Source organism: Nannospalax galili, unplaced genomic scaffold (genome assembly GCF_000622305.1).
Source record: "Nannospalax galili isolate Female #2095 unplaced genomic scaffold, S.galili_v1.0 scaffold660, whole genome shotgun sequence".
NCBI lineage: Eukaryota > Metazoa > Chordata > Mammalia > Rodentia > Spalacidae > Nannospalax > Nannospalax galili.
The window spans coordinates 3,171,664-3,189,043 of NW_008349073.1; the positions used below are offsets into that span (position 1 = coordinate 3,171,664).

At 42.2% G+C, this 17,380-nt stretch overlaps 2 protein-coding genes across 2 annotated transcripts in view; one reads left to right on the top strand and one right to left on the bottom strand.

Moving 5' to 3' along the window:
• The window catches only part of LOC115072574 (40S ribosomal protein SA-like), a 90,874-nt gene extending 74,270 nt beyond the window's left edge, over window positions 1–16,604 (bottom strand). The window contains exon 1 of the mRNA XM_029570031.1: window positions 16,386–16,604. Within this exon, the coding sequence (XP_029425891.1) occupies window positions 16,386–16,604 (219 nt within the window). The remainder of the gene's footprint in view (window positions 1–16,385) is intronic.
• A 542-nt stretch (window positions 16,605–17,146) lies between these two features.
• Znf800 (zinc finger protein 800) overlaps window positions 17,147–17,380 on the top strand; it is a 56,866-nt gene continuing 56,632 nt past the window's right edge. The window contains exon 1 of the mRNA XM_017801417.2: window positions 17,147–17,279. The gene's annotated coding sequence lies outside the window, so the exon portion shown is untranslated. The remainder of the gene's footprint in view (window positions 17,280–17,380) is intronic.

A 17,380-nucleotide genomic window follows, 5' to 3' on the forward strand; every position in this document is an offset into this window, starting at 1 on the left:
TCACTCAGCTACTGAAGCCCACAAATTTTCTTTGTGCTCCTCCTCAATCAAATACTCCAATTTCTTTCCTCCCTAAAGATAACCACTGATTAGCTTAGTGGAATTATATGGTTTTCATATGTTTTTGTATCTGACTTCTTTCATTCCATATTGTTTTTCTCTGAGATTCATCTCTTGTCACAGGTGGTCTGATTTTTTTTCATTTTTATCAGTCAGAGCCTACTATATGAATTTACTATGTTATTTATCCATTCTGTTGGGCACTTAAAATTGTTTTTGATGTTTGGATATCATGAATAATGATGCTATGAAGATTCCTGTACTTGTTTTCTGGTGTACATGGGAATGCATTTCTAATATATTTTAAAATTATATACGTAAAATTGCAGTGTCAAAGACAGAGACATCTTCAAGTTTCGTAGACAATGTTAAGCAGTGTTTCAGAATGACTGCTCAGTGTACACTGTTATCAGCAGTTTATAACTACATTCTTTTGATGTGAATTCTAAACCAGCACTTGAAATTGTCTTTTTAATTTTATAATTCTGGTGCTTATATAGTGACATCTTATTGGGGCCTTAATTTATGATTCTATTAATAAGGTTGACCATATTTTAATATTTTAACTTACATAAAATTTAATCATACATACAATATGCAGGACAGTCTTATGAATCTTGTATTTATCACATAGTTTTATCAGCACCCTACCACTCGTTTATAGTACTCCTCATATTTACCCCAACTCAATTACTGTTACATTTTTTAAAAGTTAAATGTGTATACCTTGAAAAATGCTAGTGGTACAATTTTAATAAACTGATGCACTCATGTAACCAATTCTATCTTTATTCTAAAATTCTATGTCCCACATTCTGTTCCCACCCAGTTTAATATTTGCTTTGTTGAATTCCACCAAGGGAAAGAAGTCCTGTGTGTTTGGAGCATGGAGTTATGATGAAGGAGAGCCAGGTGCAACATTACATATTGTGTGCCATGTGCTGGTTATTCTGGGTCTTCTTCACTAACTGATTTCTCTGAAAATAGTGCACAGCGGAGACAGCTGGAGCTCAAGAAGTTCTCATCTGCTTAGTCACAAAACTTGTGATGGAGATAGGTCTCCTAGGATTTTCTGACTCCAAAAGCAACTGCTCTTTTCATTAATGCTTCTTGTCAACATCTGCCTTATTTATGTATGCAGTTAGCAGTCAAAGGGGATTTTGAAGCAGAAGTGGTGGTGCACCTATAATCCCAGCACTCAGGATCCCAAGACAGGAGCATTGTGAGTTAGAGGCCAGTCTGGAGTACATTGTGAAACACTAAACAACTTCATCATCATCATCATCATCATCATCATCATCATCACCATCATCACCACCACCACCACCACCACCACACTGGGCAGTCGCATCAGACTTCACTGGACTGTCTGTTAGTGGAATTGTACTGTTTGCCAGTTAGTTTTTGTCAACTTGACACAAACCTAGACATACCTGGGAAGAGGAAATCTCAACTGAGGAACTTCTGCCATCAAATTGGGCTGTAGGCATCATCTTGATTGCTAAATGATGGGTGGTGCCATCTTTGGGCAGGTGGACCTGGGCTATATAAGAAAGTTAGCTGAGCAGGCTATGGACAGCAGCCCAGTAAGTAGCATTCTTCCACGGTCTCTGCTTTACTTCCAGCCTCCAGTTTCCTGCTTGAGCTTCCTTTTGGTTTCTGCTCTGGCTTCCTTTGATGACAGACTATAACCTGGAAGCTGCAATAAACCCTTTCCTCCCTCAAGTTGCTTTTGGCAATGGTGTAATTGATCACAGCAACAGAAAAGCAAACTAGAATAGAAGTTGGTACCAGGAGTGGGTGTTGTGGTGATGGACCTGATCATGTTGTTTTGGGGAAAACTGTGGAAGGATACTGGAGATCTGGGCTAGAAAGGCCATTGAGTGCTCAGAGCTTAATGGGTCATTCTGTGGACACTTGGTAGGTAAAAATGTTGAGAGAAATGCAATGGCAGCCTGGTGTGTGAAGTTTCTGAGGGAAGCAAAGACTCTCTCAGCTGGTTGTGTGATATTTTTTATTAAGAATCTATGGAAGTGAAAATTTTACTTTTCTAGGACAATGGATGCTAGGCAGCTAGAACTGAAAAATCAGCCATGATTAATGAGACTAGCAACACGGAGGCAAAACCTTTTGGGAAGCATTTCCTCAGGGTCAGCATACAGAAGTTGTGATCCAGAGGCGACCAAGGCAACATCTCAAGCTGTCAGCTGACCTTGGCAAATAATGTATAAGACTCCCACATTGTACTAGCTTCGAAGGCATGAAGTGGTCATGGTGACCAGCTAAGACACTGTGTGGCAGGGTCATTCTCTCCCTGAAGTGTGGCCAGGGGAGTTCATTGGTGAAGGTGCAGCCTTAGTTGTAGTGGAGACCCCAGCATATTGGAGATGTCAGGACCACTGGATGACCACCAATGATAGCAGCAGAAGTGGAATGGAGGTAGGCTCTACCAGATGAGCTGTGTGGATGGGAGAGCTGGAGAAGTACAACTGCCAAATCCTTTGGAGCCCAGAAGATCTTGAGTGAGTCCCTGGTGTTGGATAATGAACTATTTACATTGCTGGATTTGGTTTGATCTTATTATAACTGTGCCTTGGTTGTTTCCTCTTGGAATAAGAAAGCATGTAACTTATTTTGAATTATATATGAGTCCATTGTTATGAGACTAAATTTTTCAAGAGACCTTGGACTTCGAAGTGTTGAACTCTCTAAAAAATGTGGGACTTCCTAAAGTTGGACTATATTAATGTCATATTAATATGAGATCTTATGGACAAATAAGGAAAGGTAATGGTTTAAAGTGTTTTTTTGTATGTCAAAGCTGATACAGGGTGAATTGTGCTAGTTAGTTTTTGTTAACTTGACAGAAACCTAGACATACCAGGGAAAAGAAAATCTCACTGAGGAATTTCCTCCATCTGCCATGTGGGCATGTCTGTGAGGCATTGTCTTGATTGCTAATTGATATAGGAGAGTCCGGCCCACTGTGAGCAGTGCTACCCTGGGCATGTGGGCCTGGGCTTGGAAGAACAAGCCAGTCAGCAGCTTTCCTCCATGGTTTCTGCCTCTGCTCCTGCTTGAGTTCCTGGCCTGACTAATGGCAATGATGGACTGAGACAGGGAGGTAACCGTTTTCTCCCAGGTTGCTTTTGGTCAGTATTCTATCACAACAACAGAAAGAAAATTAGATCATGTTGAATTGTGGAATATTAGAAAGAGAGATTGGTGGTAGAGAAATGATTACTTCAGTGACTCAGAAATGAAATTTGGAAAAAAAGATCGATATTTAGAGAGGGCACTTTTTGTTGTTTTTTTGAGACAGGGTCTCCCTGTAGCCTCAGGTGACCTGGAACTTGCTATATAGATCAGACTGGCCTAGATCTCAGAGATCTGCCTGCCTCTGCCTTCTGAGTGGTGGAATTAAAGGCATGTGCCACCACATCCAGCGAAAGGAAGCTTTTAATTGTTATAACCAGTATGTTATGATTCTACATCAGATGTTAGGGATTAGTATGAAGAGAGGTTGTGTGCAGGTGATTTCCATTGCTTTGCATCCTTGCATATGGTCCCCTCTCTGACTCCAAGGCTTCTACCCTGAGCATCTGAATGAATGACAACACTGTTATTAAAATATGGTACAGGGCTAGGCATGGTGGTACACGCCTTTAATCCCAGCACTTGGGAGGCAGAGGCAGGAAGATCTCTGTGAGTTCCAGGCCAGCCTGGTCTACATTGGGAGTTCCAGGACAGCTGGGGCTACAGAGAGACCCTTCTTCAAAAAGACCAAAAAAAAAATATGGTACAGGAAGAACAGGTTTGGTGTGAAGATAAATTCATGTTTGGTTATATTTATTTTGAGATACCTAGGGACCATATTTTGACATGGTCTGTTTCACTGGCAGTTAGAAACATAACTGACTGGCTCCAGAGCTAAGTCTGAGCTGTAGCTAAAAATTTTAGTAATCTTCAGAGTACAAATAATTTGAAGCACAGCCTTGTAAGCACAGCCTCTGACTTGTTAATGCTAGCTCAAACACTGGGCTTCCTTTTTGTACAATCTATTAGTTAAAATGTACAGTCCTTAGTGAATTTACTATTAGTATTATACTAAAATTATGATAGATTTATTTGTGAAAAATTCCACTATAACTTTTGAAAAATTTACTTAAATGTGATTAAGAAATGCACTTGAGTAAAAGACCTGTAAGATATTATGTTGCTTCTACAAGCAACGTGGTATCACCTGGCCAGAACCCCAGTATGCCTTTAATACCAGAAATAGAGCAAAGGTGATCTCAAGGTTTTCCCAGGAGGTGGCTTATCTTCAGCACAGCAACCAGGCAATAAATCCTGACTCTTTCTAGAATAAACATTTTAGAGAAATATCTTTTTTCACCTTATTTGCACCATACTTACTGAGGCAAGTTCTGTGTTACTGATATGACAGATCAATAGTATTTATCCTAAATCAATTTGTCCATGACTTTTCCAAACTCTCAGCCCCTATTTTGATCCATAGTTCGATTTTCACCTAATTGCAGATTTACTTATGTATTACAAAATGACATGTTATCACCCAAACCAGAAAAATCTAGACCAAAAGCAACTAGATCTTGTAGGAATTCTAGATGCTTCTACTTGGTGGTGCATTTTTATGTTGTCTTAGATCTATTTAGAACAGATGGAAAACCAAGAACTGATTTAAAGAAACCAATAAGATGAGAGAAAAAAAAGTCTAGAGAGAAAACTTAAGGAATCAACAAAGTGTCCCTGTGACAGGCTGGCAAGTTTGCACAGATAGATCTGACTACTGTTTTCTGTTTTGTTGCACTTAGAGGTGTCATCACGAATTTAAAAAAATATTCTCAGAAGCTAGTATCATTCTTGAAATGAAATATGATGTTTGTGAGGGGTCAGCACAATATTTCTTCCTATTCCTGTATGTGTACTCTTTTGTAAATATCTTTGCTGTTCCTTCCATCAAGAAAGGAAGTCTGTCATTCCAGTTCCAGAATCTGTCATTTTTGTTTTAAAGGCATGTATTTTTTGGTTTGTTTTGTTTTTTGAGACAGGGTTTCACTATGTAGCCCCAGCTGGCCTGGAACTCATTTTGTAGATCAGGTTGGTCTACGGAGATCTACCTGCCTCTGCCTCCTCAGTTCTGGGATTAAAGGCATGCACCCCAAGCCTGGTACATATATTCTTTTGTAAACTGTTTTAGTTATCATATAAAGTAATGTGTTTCATTATGACACTTTCATACCTATGGATTACTAGACGGTATTCTTGTTCATCCTCACTGCCTTCCCCCATCTCTCTTCTCCCTCTTTCTAGTCTCCTTCCTCCCCTCTTCTGTTTTCATGTCATATACATCCCACTACCCTCTCGTTTCAGGGCTGGAGAGATGGCTCAGTGGTTAAGAGCACTGGTTGTTCTTCTAGAGGACTGGGGTTCGATTCCTAGCACCTACATAGTGGCTAACAACTTCTCACCAGAACTCCAGTTTGAGGGGTGCTAATACCATTTTCTGACCTCTGCAGGTATTGTACATGTGTGGTGCAATTACATATACACAGGCAAAACACACATACAAATAAAATTAATAAATCTAGATTCCACATGTGAGGAAACGTGGTATTTGTCTAAATGGGGCTTATTTTACTGAACAAAATTTACTTTAGGCCCACCCCTTTTCTGCAAATGCTATGCTTTCACCTTTCTTTACAGCTACATAAAGCTCCACTGTGTATATGTACTGCATTTTCTTCATCCATTCATCTATTGATGGATACCTAGAATGGTCTTGCAACTTTGCTATAATGAATAGTACTGCATGGATGAGCATGTGCCTCTGTAGGAAGCTGATTTAGATTTCTTTGTATATATTCCCTGAAGTGGTATAGCTGGACCATATAGTAACTCTATTTTTAGTTTTTGTGGAAGCTCCACAGTGACTTCTATAGATGGTGCTAGGAAAATGGGATATCTATGTATAGAAGAAAAAAAACTGAATCCCATTTTTCTCTATGTACAACAATCAACTAAAATGCATGAAAGATCTTAATGAAAGACCTGAAACTATAAAACTCCTTGAGGAACATATAGGGAAAACACTCTAAAATAGAGGCACAGACAAGGACTTTCTGAAAAGGATTCCAGTAGCTCAGTAAATAATTTCGATAACTGACACATACTATCGCATGAAATTCAAAAGCTTCTTACCACAAGGGAAACAATAAACAGAGTGAAGAGACAGCCTGTGGGATGGGAGGAAATTTTTGCCAGCTATACATTTGATAGGGGATTAAAATTTAGACTATATAAAGAAGTAAAAAAAATCTAAATACCAAAAGCCAGATAATCCAATGAGTAGATGAGCAAGCAGAATGAACATATTTCAAAATATAAACAACTAATGCAACCATTGTAGAAATCAGCATGGAGAACTCAAAAAACTAAAAATAAATCTAGCATATGATCCAGTCATACCACTCCCTGGCGTATACCTAATGGATTCATCCTACTACAGAGATACTTGTACAGTCATGTTTGTTGCTGCTCTTTTCACAAGAGCTAAGAAACGGAAACAACTGAAATGAATGGATAATGAAAATGTGGTACATTTACACAATGGAGCTCTACTCAGCAGTAAAGAAAGATGAAATCATGAAATCTGCAGGTAAATGGATGGAACTAGAAACTATTCAACCAAGTGAAGTAACACAGATTCAGAAAAATAAACAACATATATTCTCTCTCCTTTGTGAATCTTAGTTCCAAGTCCCTAAATGAAAGTATACATCCTGATGTACCCACAGGAGCCAGGAAAATGGAAATGAACCATGGGGATAAAGCAAAGGAAGGGGGATAATAGGAGAAGGTGTTATGAGGTAAATGGGGAAAGGGGGGTTACTTTAACTGGGGAGGGAGTAGGAAGGGCTATACAGGGGAGTGAGAGAAGAGATAAATAATGCTTACATGGTATGAAAAACCAGAGGGAAATGTATTAGTTTAAAGTCCTACTGAAAAATACACATACAATAAATATACAAGTACATGTGTATAGCTGTACATATATATATATATGAAACAATAACGAAAGACAGTGCCAGGCAGGAGAAACTGCCCTTCAAGTTGTTGTTCAGGATAGTCCAAACACTTCCCAAATAACAGGCTATTGCCACAGCCCTTGATTACCTCCCAGAACCTGAAGGTAACACTCTGTTGCTGATGATAGGCCACACTTTGGACACAAAACTTGGGGCAATGGACCTGGAACTGACCAGGAAGCCTCCTTCCTGAAGACTAGGTCTCATGATATCAGAGGATAGTATACAAGTTGCCAAGAGAGAAAAACCAATCAATGGTCCTACCTAGATGTGAAGCTTAATAGGCAATAACTGGCCCAGCAAATTATCAGTATTGGCGCAGTAGTGGCACTTTTATCTTGGGAGTAATTATAGCTGTCTAATTGGCTCTGATCAACAGGAGGGGACTCATGTGTGGTATTGTAAACATAGCCAAATACACATGGCTGGAGAGGTCATAGGTCCTAGAGAAAAACTACCTTTGCCACATCCCTAGACCAATGTAATTTCTTATTTTATTTTAAATATACATCCTCATATTTACAGACAAGTATGCCTTTCACCCCTCATCAAAGAGGCTTTTTTTGGTAACAGATGGAGACCATTATAGAGTTCCTGTACTGGTCAATCACAGAGAATAAGTGTCTGTGAGGTGCTTCACCCTAAGTGACACATCTTTAATGCAACCTCTACACTTAGGATAAATGCATCTCTTGACTCTCAGAAGAGAAGCTTCCTTATGTAGCAAATGGTGATTAGAGAACAAGAGGCCAAAGAGTACTTATCCCTGAATAGGACACCTATTTCAACCTCTGCCTCCTAAGATGCAGGAATCACTGTAGAAGAAAAGGAGAAAAGATTGTAAGAGCCAGAGGGAGTGAATGACCACAAGGAAACAGATTCTTCCAGACAGCTGGTCATTTACTCAGATGAACTCACAGCAATCGTGACAGCATGACAAGTGCCTTCCAAGCTCAAACCAGACAAAAATCCAAGCACAGACATGGAGAAGTGCTTAAGAAATCCCAATTCAACCTAATGACTACTGGGAGGGGAAAGAGATAAGTGTCTTATAGGGATGGGCCTCTTGGTGAGCCCAGTGTATGGATCCACACTGGAGGACACTGGGGGACACAAATCATCCCTATAGGATGGACACACACACACACACACACACACACACACACAAGAATTCATTAAATTGGACAGTGGGGGAAGGTGTGGAGAGGAGAGAGGATCTAAATGCCATTAAACTATATTGTATGAAAATCACAAAAATTCAGTAAAATGCAATACATGTATGTATATGATGGCAAATACATCCATGAAGAAATGCTAAACATACATACTCATGAGGTTTCTTCTCACCATTCAGAATGGCTATCATTTACAAAAAAACAGCAGTAACAAATGCTGGCAAGGATATGGGAAACAGGAGCGAGCCCTCACACATCGCTGCATTGCTGGTAGGAATGTAATTAGTGTGCTGGCTGGCCTTTTGACCTGCTTTGACTAAGAGCATGTGATGGATATGATGTCATGTAACTCCCAAGGTCTTGAAGCTCCCACTGTACTTGCTTAGTAAGCTGCCACTGTGTAAGCCCAAGCTGAAAGGATACAAGGAGGTAGTTCCAGTCAACAGACAGCGCTACCTGCCAGTCATGTGATGCATTCGGTCACGCTTCCAGGTGACTAGTGACTCAGACAAGCCCAGCCTGAATTACTGATCTACAAATTTTGAGCATATACAATGGCTTGATGCTACCAAGGGTGGCTTGTTATGCAACAATTACTTGGGTGTGTTACTCATTAGGGTGTACTTCCAGACTTTTAAGGAAGAATGCGAGTTTGAGTCATATAGTAGGAATCTGTCTCAAATAAACAAACAAAAGTAATGTTGTAGTAATGTATTTGCTTTGACCAAATTCTTAACATAAATAAAGGGTAGGGGTACTTTGGCTCAAGTTTGCAGAGGTCCCAGTTCACAATTCTTGCTTTCGTTGGCTCTGGGACCAAAGGTGTAGGAGAACACCACAGTGGCAGGATTATGTGGCAGAAACTGTTCATTTCATGGTATGCAGGAAGGAGAGAAAGAAGAAAGGACTAGGGACCAGGTGTAACCTTCAAAGCATGTTCCTAGCGATCTGCTTCCTCCAGATAGGCCTTGCATCCCAAAGTTCCCACAACTCCCAAAACAGTGCCACCAGCCAGGAGACAAGTAAATGTTCAACATATGAATCTAGGTGGAATGTGTCACTTTTAAGCCTCAACAACCTGTTAAACAAATTACTGCAGCAAACACTGAAAAAAAAAGGCAGATTTTTTTTTCTCCTGACAAGAGTTTGAGAACACTATTTTCAGGGGTAGGGTGATAATTCTAGATACAGAAAGTCTCTTTAAATTCTAAGTTCTGTGAAATTTTGATTAAATTTTTTAGCCTTAGCAACTCAATTTTGACTTTATGAGCTTCTCCTAACATTCATAGTCTATATCAAGACATTCAAAGAAGAACTATTCTGTAAAAAAGAAAAGGAACATATTCAAATTCTTTCCATAGAGAAAGTATTACTCTGATACCAAAACCAGACAAAGATTTAACAAAAAAGGAAAATTATAGTATAATCTCTCTGGTGAACATAGATGCAAAAAAATCAATATAACACTTGCAAATCAAATGTAAGACCACATCAAAAAGATTATCCATCATGATCAACTTGGTTCCATCCTACATATGCAGGGATGGTTCAACATACATAAATCAATAAATGTAATCTACCACATAAACAGATCCAAGGACAGTGCATTAGTTACTTTTCTGTTGCTGTGATAAAACACCAGTACCATGGGAGCTTATGAAAGGACGTGTTTGTTTGAGCTTACAGTTCCAGAGGGATCAGAGTCCATCATGGTGGGGATGCATGGGCAGGAGGTAGCTGGAGCAGGAGCAGAAAGCTAAGCGCTCCAATATTTAAGCAGACACAGGAAGCTGAGGGAGACTGGAAATCTGGCAAGGCGTTCGAACTCTCAAAGCCTGCTGGAAAACAGCACCACCAACTGGTGACAAAATGTCCAAATACTTGGAGCCTGTGGGGGACATTTTCATTCAAACCATCATGTTCCACTTCCTGGCCCCCTTAGGCTCATGACCATATAAAATGCAAAATGTATTTAGTCCATCTTCAAAAGTCTCCATAGTTTTTTTTTTTTTTTTTAAATGAATCTCAATACTATTCAAAAGTCCAGAGTCCAAAGTCTCTTCTGAGACTCAAGGCAATCTCTTAATTGTAAGCCCCTATAAAATAAAGACAAAGTACACAGTTCCAACATACAATGGCACTAAATACACATTCCCATTCCAAAATGGAGGAATGGGGGCATAGTGAGGAAATACTGGACTAAAACAAGACCAAAACCCAGCAGGGCAAACATCAAATCCAGTAGCTCCATATCTGACTTCTAGGAATTTACTTCCAAAGGGTTTCGATGACTCAGCCCCTCCAGCTTTGCTGCATGCAAGACTTCTCCCTCTTGGGCTGGTACCACTCCTTGTATGCAGCTCTCCTTGGTGGATGTCTCACGGTTCTAGCATCTTCAACGTCTTCTGGGGGTCTCCACTACCAACCAGGCTTCACCTTCACAGTGTCACACAATGGCCGATCAGGGCCTCTTTACGCAGGGACACCCCGCTACATGCTGCCTGGCCTCAGAGGTTCTCTGAAACTGCAGAGGAAGAACTGATGGTTCTTTCACCCTTGCATCTTTCAAGCCTCTAAAACCAGCACTATACATAAATGACACTGCCAAGTTTGGCTGCCAGTTTGGGATGGACCTTGGCCCACTTCATCCACATTACCAGCAGCTTTTGTAGGTTGCAGTTTTCTAGGAGAAAACACCTTAGGCTTTTTTCCTATCACAATCTGGAGGCTTAGCTGGGCATGGTCTTGCACTGAAGGTACTCTTTCCATTGTTTAAGTGCAAATCTCCAGGCCGCTTCTTAAAACTTTAATCTCTTTATCGAAGACATTCTCTTTCAGCACATGCCCTGGCTCCACATTAAGCTTCCTAGTACTCTTTTTCTCTCTAAACCATACACATTGTTCTTCTTTCTGCCTCACTTGTTCTTCATTGTAGATCTGTACTGTACAATATTCACCATTAATAGCCACACCACTATTTCTTGAAATTTCTTCTTGCCAAAGAAATTAGTCCATTACTTTTCAACTTAGCCTCAGGCAAGCTTTTAGGCTGTTAGGTAGACTGTAGCCAGACTCTTTGCCAAAATAGCCCAGTTGATGCTTAAGCCCTTATTTCCCTCTGGGACTACTTTGCTCTCAGCACTACTTTCTTCCAGGCTCCTACTAAAATGGCCTGTTAAGCTCTGCTTATAGCAATAACTGCTTTTCTAGTCCAAACTTCCAAAGTCTTCCACATTCTTCCTTAAACCACATGGTCAAGTTCTTCACAGTCCACAGCTCACTCTCTGGTACCAACTTTTGTATTAGTTACTTTTCTGCTGCTGTGATAAAACACTGTGACCAAAGGAGCATATAAAAGAGTTTATTTGAACTTCCAATTCCTGAAGAATCAAGAGTCCATCATGATGGTGAGGGGCATAGAGGTAGGAGTGGCCGGAGCAGAAGCAGAAAGCTAAGCACTCAACATCTTCAAGCAGGCACAGGAAGCAGAGAGGGACTGGAAATCTAACAAGGCTTATGAACTCTCAAATCCCACCTCCTAGTGACATGCTTCCTCCAGCATAGCCACACCTTCTAAAGCATGCAAAAACAGCGCCACCAACTGGCGACAAAATGTCAATACTTGGAGCCTATGGGGGAACATTTTCATTCAAACCATCACAGACAGAAATTACATGATGCTGAAAAAGCCTTTGACAAAATCCAAAACCCAGGCATGATAAAATTCATGGAGAATCTAGGGATACAGGGAACATATCTCAACATAATAAAGGCAGTATACAACAATCCCACAGTCAACATCCTACTAAATGAAGAAAAACTCAAAGAATTTCCACTAAAATCAGGAATGAGATAAGGATGCATTCTCTCCATTCTGTTAAAAAATATGCTTAAATTTGTAGCTAGAGCAATAGGAAAGTGAAGGAGATAAAGGGAATACAAACTGGAAAGGAAGAAGTCAAAGTTTCCTTATTTGCAAACACTATGATTTAATACATAAAAGAATCTATAGATGCCACCAGAAAACTCCTAGAGCTGATGGCACACATTTAGGAAAGTAGCAGGACATAAAATAAACACACAAAAATCAGTAGCCTTCCCAGACACCACCAACAAACATACCAAGGGGAGGGGGACAAGGGAAATGATCCCATTCATTTCATGATAGCCTCAAGAAACATATCTTGGAATACATCTAACCAATAAAGTGAGATACTTGTATAATAAAATGTTTAAGATGCTGACAAAAGAATTGTAGAACATACTAGAAGATGGAAAGACCTCCTATGCTCATGGATTGGAACATATATGCACATATATGAAAATGACCATTTTTTCAAAAGCAATCTACATATTAAATGCAATCCTCATTAAAATTCAAACACAATTTTTCACAGAAATTGAAAAATTATCTCAAATTTCATATGGAGCCCTCCCCGGCAAGGATAGCCAAAATTACTCTAAACAATAGAATAAGAGCTGGAAGCATCACCATCCCTGATTTCAAATTATAATACAGAGCTATAGTAATAAAAACAGCATGGTACTGGCATAAAAATAAACACAGTGATCCACAGAATAGAATTAAAATCACCTGATTTTTGATAGAGGGGACAAGAGTACATTATGGAAAAAAGACTGCATATTTAATGAATGGTGCTGTTCAAACTGGATAGCTACATGTAGAAAAATGAAACTTGATCCCTAGCTCTCAATATGAACAAATCTCAATGTCAATGGTGCGTAGACAATACAAAGAACTAAAAACACCTAAACATAAAAAAATGCCACAAACAACTCAATTAAAAATGGGGCAAGGAACTAACCAGAGTTCTCAAAAGATGAAATGCAAATGGCTGAGAAAGATTAAAAAAAATGCTCCACATCTTTAACCATCAGGGAAATGCAAAGTAGAATTGCATTGAGATTTCATCTTATCCCAGTCAGAATGGCTAAGATAAGAAAAATGATGAAAACTTTGTGGCAAAGATGTGAGGAAAGGGAAACACGAATTCACTGCTGGTGGGAGTACAAACTAGTGTAAACTATGGAAATCGGTATGGAGATTTCTTAAAAAGCTAGAATTTGATCTACCACATGATCCAGCCACACCACTCTTGGATGTATAGCCAAAGAACTCTATATCCTACTGTAGAGATACCTGTCCATCTGTGTTCATTGCTGCTCTGTTCACTGGAGGGTAGAAGAGCGAGTATGTAGAGAGATAACTAACATTAAAGGCCTTTTGAAAAAGTCATATGGAAACCTACTACTACAGAAGTTTCCTAAAATATAGACATATATCATCTAAAAAGTTTAAATGGAGTTTTCCCGTAATAGGGTAGGGGATAACAATGAGTCTAACAGATAGCATAGACTAGTGAATAAAAAGCCAATGCCAAGAATGGACTCCCTCTTTTGGACTTGTTGACCAGGGGGGTCCCATAGACCCCCCCAATAATACTGGTTATTGGCATTGGCCTTGGTTACCCACCAGAACTTGACTGTAAGATCCTACTGCTGAAGACACTACATGCATGAATTGTAGAACAAACAAGGAGAAATCAAGCTGGTACCGACCTTGAAGCTTCATTTCTACTGGCTAGCTTTCATAGTCCTGGAAGGTGCTATGCATGTTGCTGGAAGAGAAAAGTAATCATTAACCTTACCAAGCTGTGAATCCTGTGAGCTACATCAACTGGCTTGGCAAGACATGCCTACTGGCACAATAGTGGCATGGATATTTTGGGAGTAATCAACCACTTTCTGATTGGATTTAAGGCCCACTTCGTAAGATGGAGCCCATACCTGGCCATACTGTTATCAGGGCCCCAAACTAAGGTAGGTAATAGGCCCCAGAGGAACACCTACTAGTATTATTTTGCTAAATGAACATAGTATTAAACTGACTAATAACTTATTGCTATACCTGTAGATTAGTGTAACTTACCTCTCTGCAGAGAAAGTTCTTCTTGTAGCAAATGATTCACACAGAAACCACAACTGGTCAAACTGAAGAGAATTAGAGTCTAGGGAGTGTTCAGTCCCCAAAGGGTCACTTATATTACACCCTATCCTCCCAAGACTCAGGGATCTTTGTGGAAGAGCGGGCAGAAACATTGTAAGAGCCAGAGGCGGTGGAAGACTACAAGCAGTGTCTTCCAGACAGCAGGGCAGTTGGACATACAAACCCACACCAGTTGTGACAGCATGCACAAGACCTATGCAAGCTCAAGCCAGACAAAATCCCAGCACAGAGGAGGGGTGGTGGGCCCTAACCCAAGATAAGAAACTATTGACAACTGATAGCTGCTGAGAGAGGGAGAGTCAGTATTCTTTAAAGTATAACACTGGGTAAGTTTACCAGGCTCCAATGGATGGACCTTCACTGAAGAGAATTTGAGAACACAAATTAGACTCTTACAGTCCTTAAAAAAATGAACGACAGGAATTTGGGGGGTGGGAGTATAGTAAGGTGGAGGTGGTGCTGGAGGAGGGGATCTGAATATGATCAAAACAGGTTGCATGAACTTCTCAATGAAAATATTAAAAAAGAAAACAAATGCATCTATAATTCATTGTAGCATCCATCACATTTCATAAAACACTTTTTTGGCTTAAGCATATACCATATAGCTAATATTATACAAAATAGAGTTTTTGTGTTCATGTGTTAAGTTTGTGAGTAAAGGCCAAAGGTCCATGTTGGATGCCTTCCTCAATTGCTCTCCAATGTATTTTTTGAGATGGGAACTCTCACCAAACCTGGAGTTCATCTGCTCAGCCATCACAGCAGGTCAGCAAGCCACAGGTCTCCTGACTTCATCTCCCCAGTGCTGGGACTGCAGGTGTGCTGCCACAGTCCGTGGCTTTTAACCCCCTTACGTGTGTCCTTAGTCTTAAACTCAGGACCTCATGCTTGTCTGACACCTACTTTATTGACTATGCTATCTCCCCAACCCTAAATATAAGTTGGTAGTTGAATAATACCCTTATATAGAAGTACCAATTTATTGTATATTGATTTATAATCTGTGACAGTGCATAATATTTGCTTCATGTTGGGTGATGTTTCTTGACAGAGGGGCAGAACTAAGAGTCCATGTACACTATGTGGCTAGTTGGTGTGTCTACAGATCACTTCTTATTCTATCCTGCTTACTGTCTGCCAAGACCTATACGAATGTTCCATTCTAGACGTTTACAGTAACTCTATTCACTTACAAACTTTCTTTTGGATTTTGAAAATGGATTTTGGTGATTCTTTTTCTCTTCCCAAACACAGAAAGTGTGGTGGCCAGCCTGCAACCTCAGCATTGAGGAGAGGAAGGTGCAGAGGCAGGAGAAACCTGAGTTCAAGGTCAAATTGGGCTACTCAGTGGGTCCCAGGCCAGCCTGGGCTATTGTAACAAGACCATCTAAAAAAAAAACCAAAAAAACAAACAAACAAAAAGCCTTGAACATCAAACACCTTGCACCTACCTACTATACTTTTTCATGACCCAGCAAGTTGGTAGCGTAAGTTAGACAACTGTGGTTTTCCACTGATCTTGAGAAGAACATAAAAGTGCAAATGTACTTCTGTCCTTAAAAAAATGTCCTGATCAATCCAGGACACATTTGAAGTTACTAAGTGCAAGGATTCCATTCTCAGAGCTGGGAAGAAAGCGGGACAGCAGCCTTAGGTTGGCAGATTTGACAGAAGGCAGTCATTTTTGATCTTCAGGGATTTTCCAAGCAGGATGCTGGCACGATAAAGGGAAAGTGCATATGTGACCCAACTTCACTTACAGGTTCGCACTCGCAGAACGCTGCAGGAATACGGATCAATCATTTTCCTCCCCAGGTTTCTGGGGGTACACTTACAGAAAGGCTGGCTAGCAAACAGCAAAAGTTTTGCCCTTTGCAATGTACTGCCAGCCTTTCGGATCGCCTAGACTAGGCGCTCACCCTGCCTATTCGGCTCCTTCCTACTTTCCCCCGCCGCCTTTCCCACCCTCCTGGGTGGGTTCGAGTGCGCAGATGGCAGCACGACCTATACAGTCTGGTTGCCCAGCAGCTCGTGCCGGGGCGAATGCGCCCCGCGGCTCTCACACCTCCTGACGCAGACAGCGGAGGGCTCGCGTTCCAACGCCGCCGGCGGCAAGACGCACGCGCGCGCCCCAAGGCTCTCAGAGCAAGCTGCCCGCCCGCTCACCCGCCCCTGGTCGGCCCCGCGCGTCCTCGGCTCCCCACTGGAGGGGGTGCGGGCCGGGCGCATGCGCGTCACGCTGCCGGGCGTGCCGGCCACACTCCCCCCACCCACTCCGTGAGCTTGTCACTTCCTGCCCTCGCCCCATCTCCGTCCGGGGTCAGTCAGTCGCTCCCTGTCGCCGCCAGAGACTCTGCGCTTCCCTCTTCCTACCCACTCCACGGCGATCGCTCGGGCTGTCCGGGGAGGGGGCGAGCGAGACAGAGAGGGACTGACGAGTAAAGTTTCCCGAACCATCTGCCACGAGAAAGGCCGCAGGTGGGAGACCCCCGCGGCTCCCCGCCCCTCTCCAAAGCCCGAGGGACCGTTGCAGGTGGAGCGGCGCTGAGGGGAGCCGGGCTGGGGCGCAACCGTTGCGGTGGCGAGGGGCGCCTCGGTGCCGCCCGCTTGGGTTCCGGCTGTCGAGCCGCCGCGGCTGCGCCCGGCGGTTCCTCCTGTCAACCGCCTGCGCCCGCGCGTCTCCAGCCCGCCCAGTCCAGAGGGCCGAGGGCCGCCGCCTCGTCCCGAAGACCGACGTGGTGAGCCGCGCCGCTTCCGCGTCCGCGCCGCCGGGGACTCTTTGGGAGCGCGTCGTGCCGGAGCGCGCTCGGCTAGCGGGGGCCGCGGAGGCTGCGCCAGGTGGGCCGCGCGTTCTGCGCCTGGCCGGTGCCTGCCCTCCTGCCTTCCGCCCTCTCCAGGAGTTAAGTAAGTTGTGCGCACTTGGCGGTGGGGACCCGACTGCGCCCGGGAGACCCCAGCGCACGTGCGCGGCGGGAGGGCGCGGCGGGTGCTCTCCGCGGGCGCGA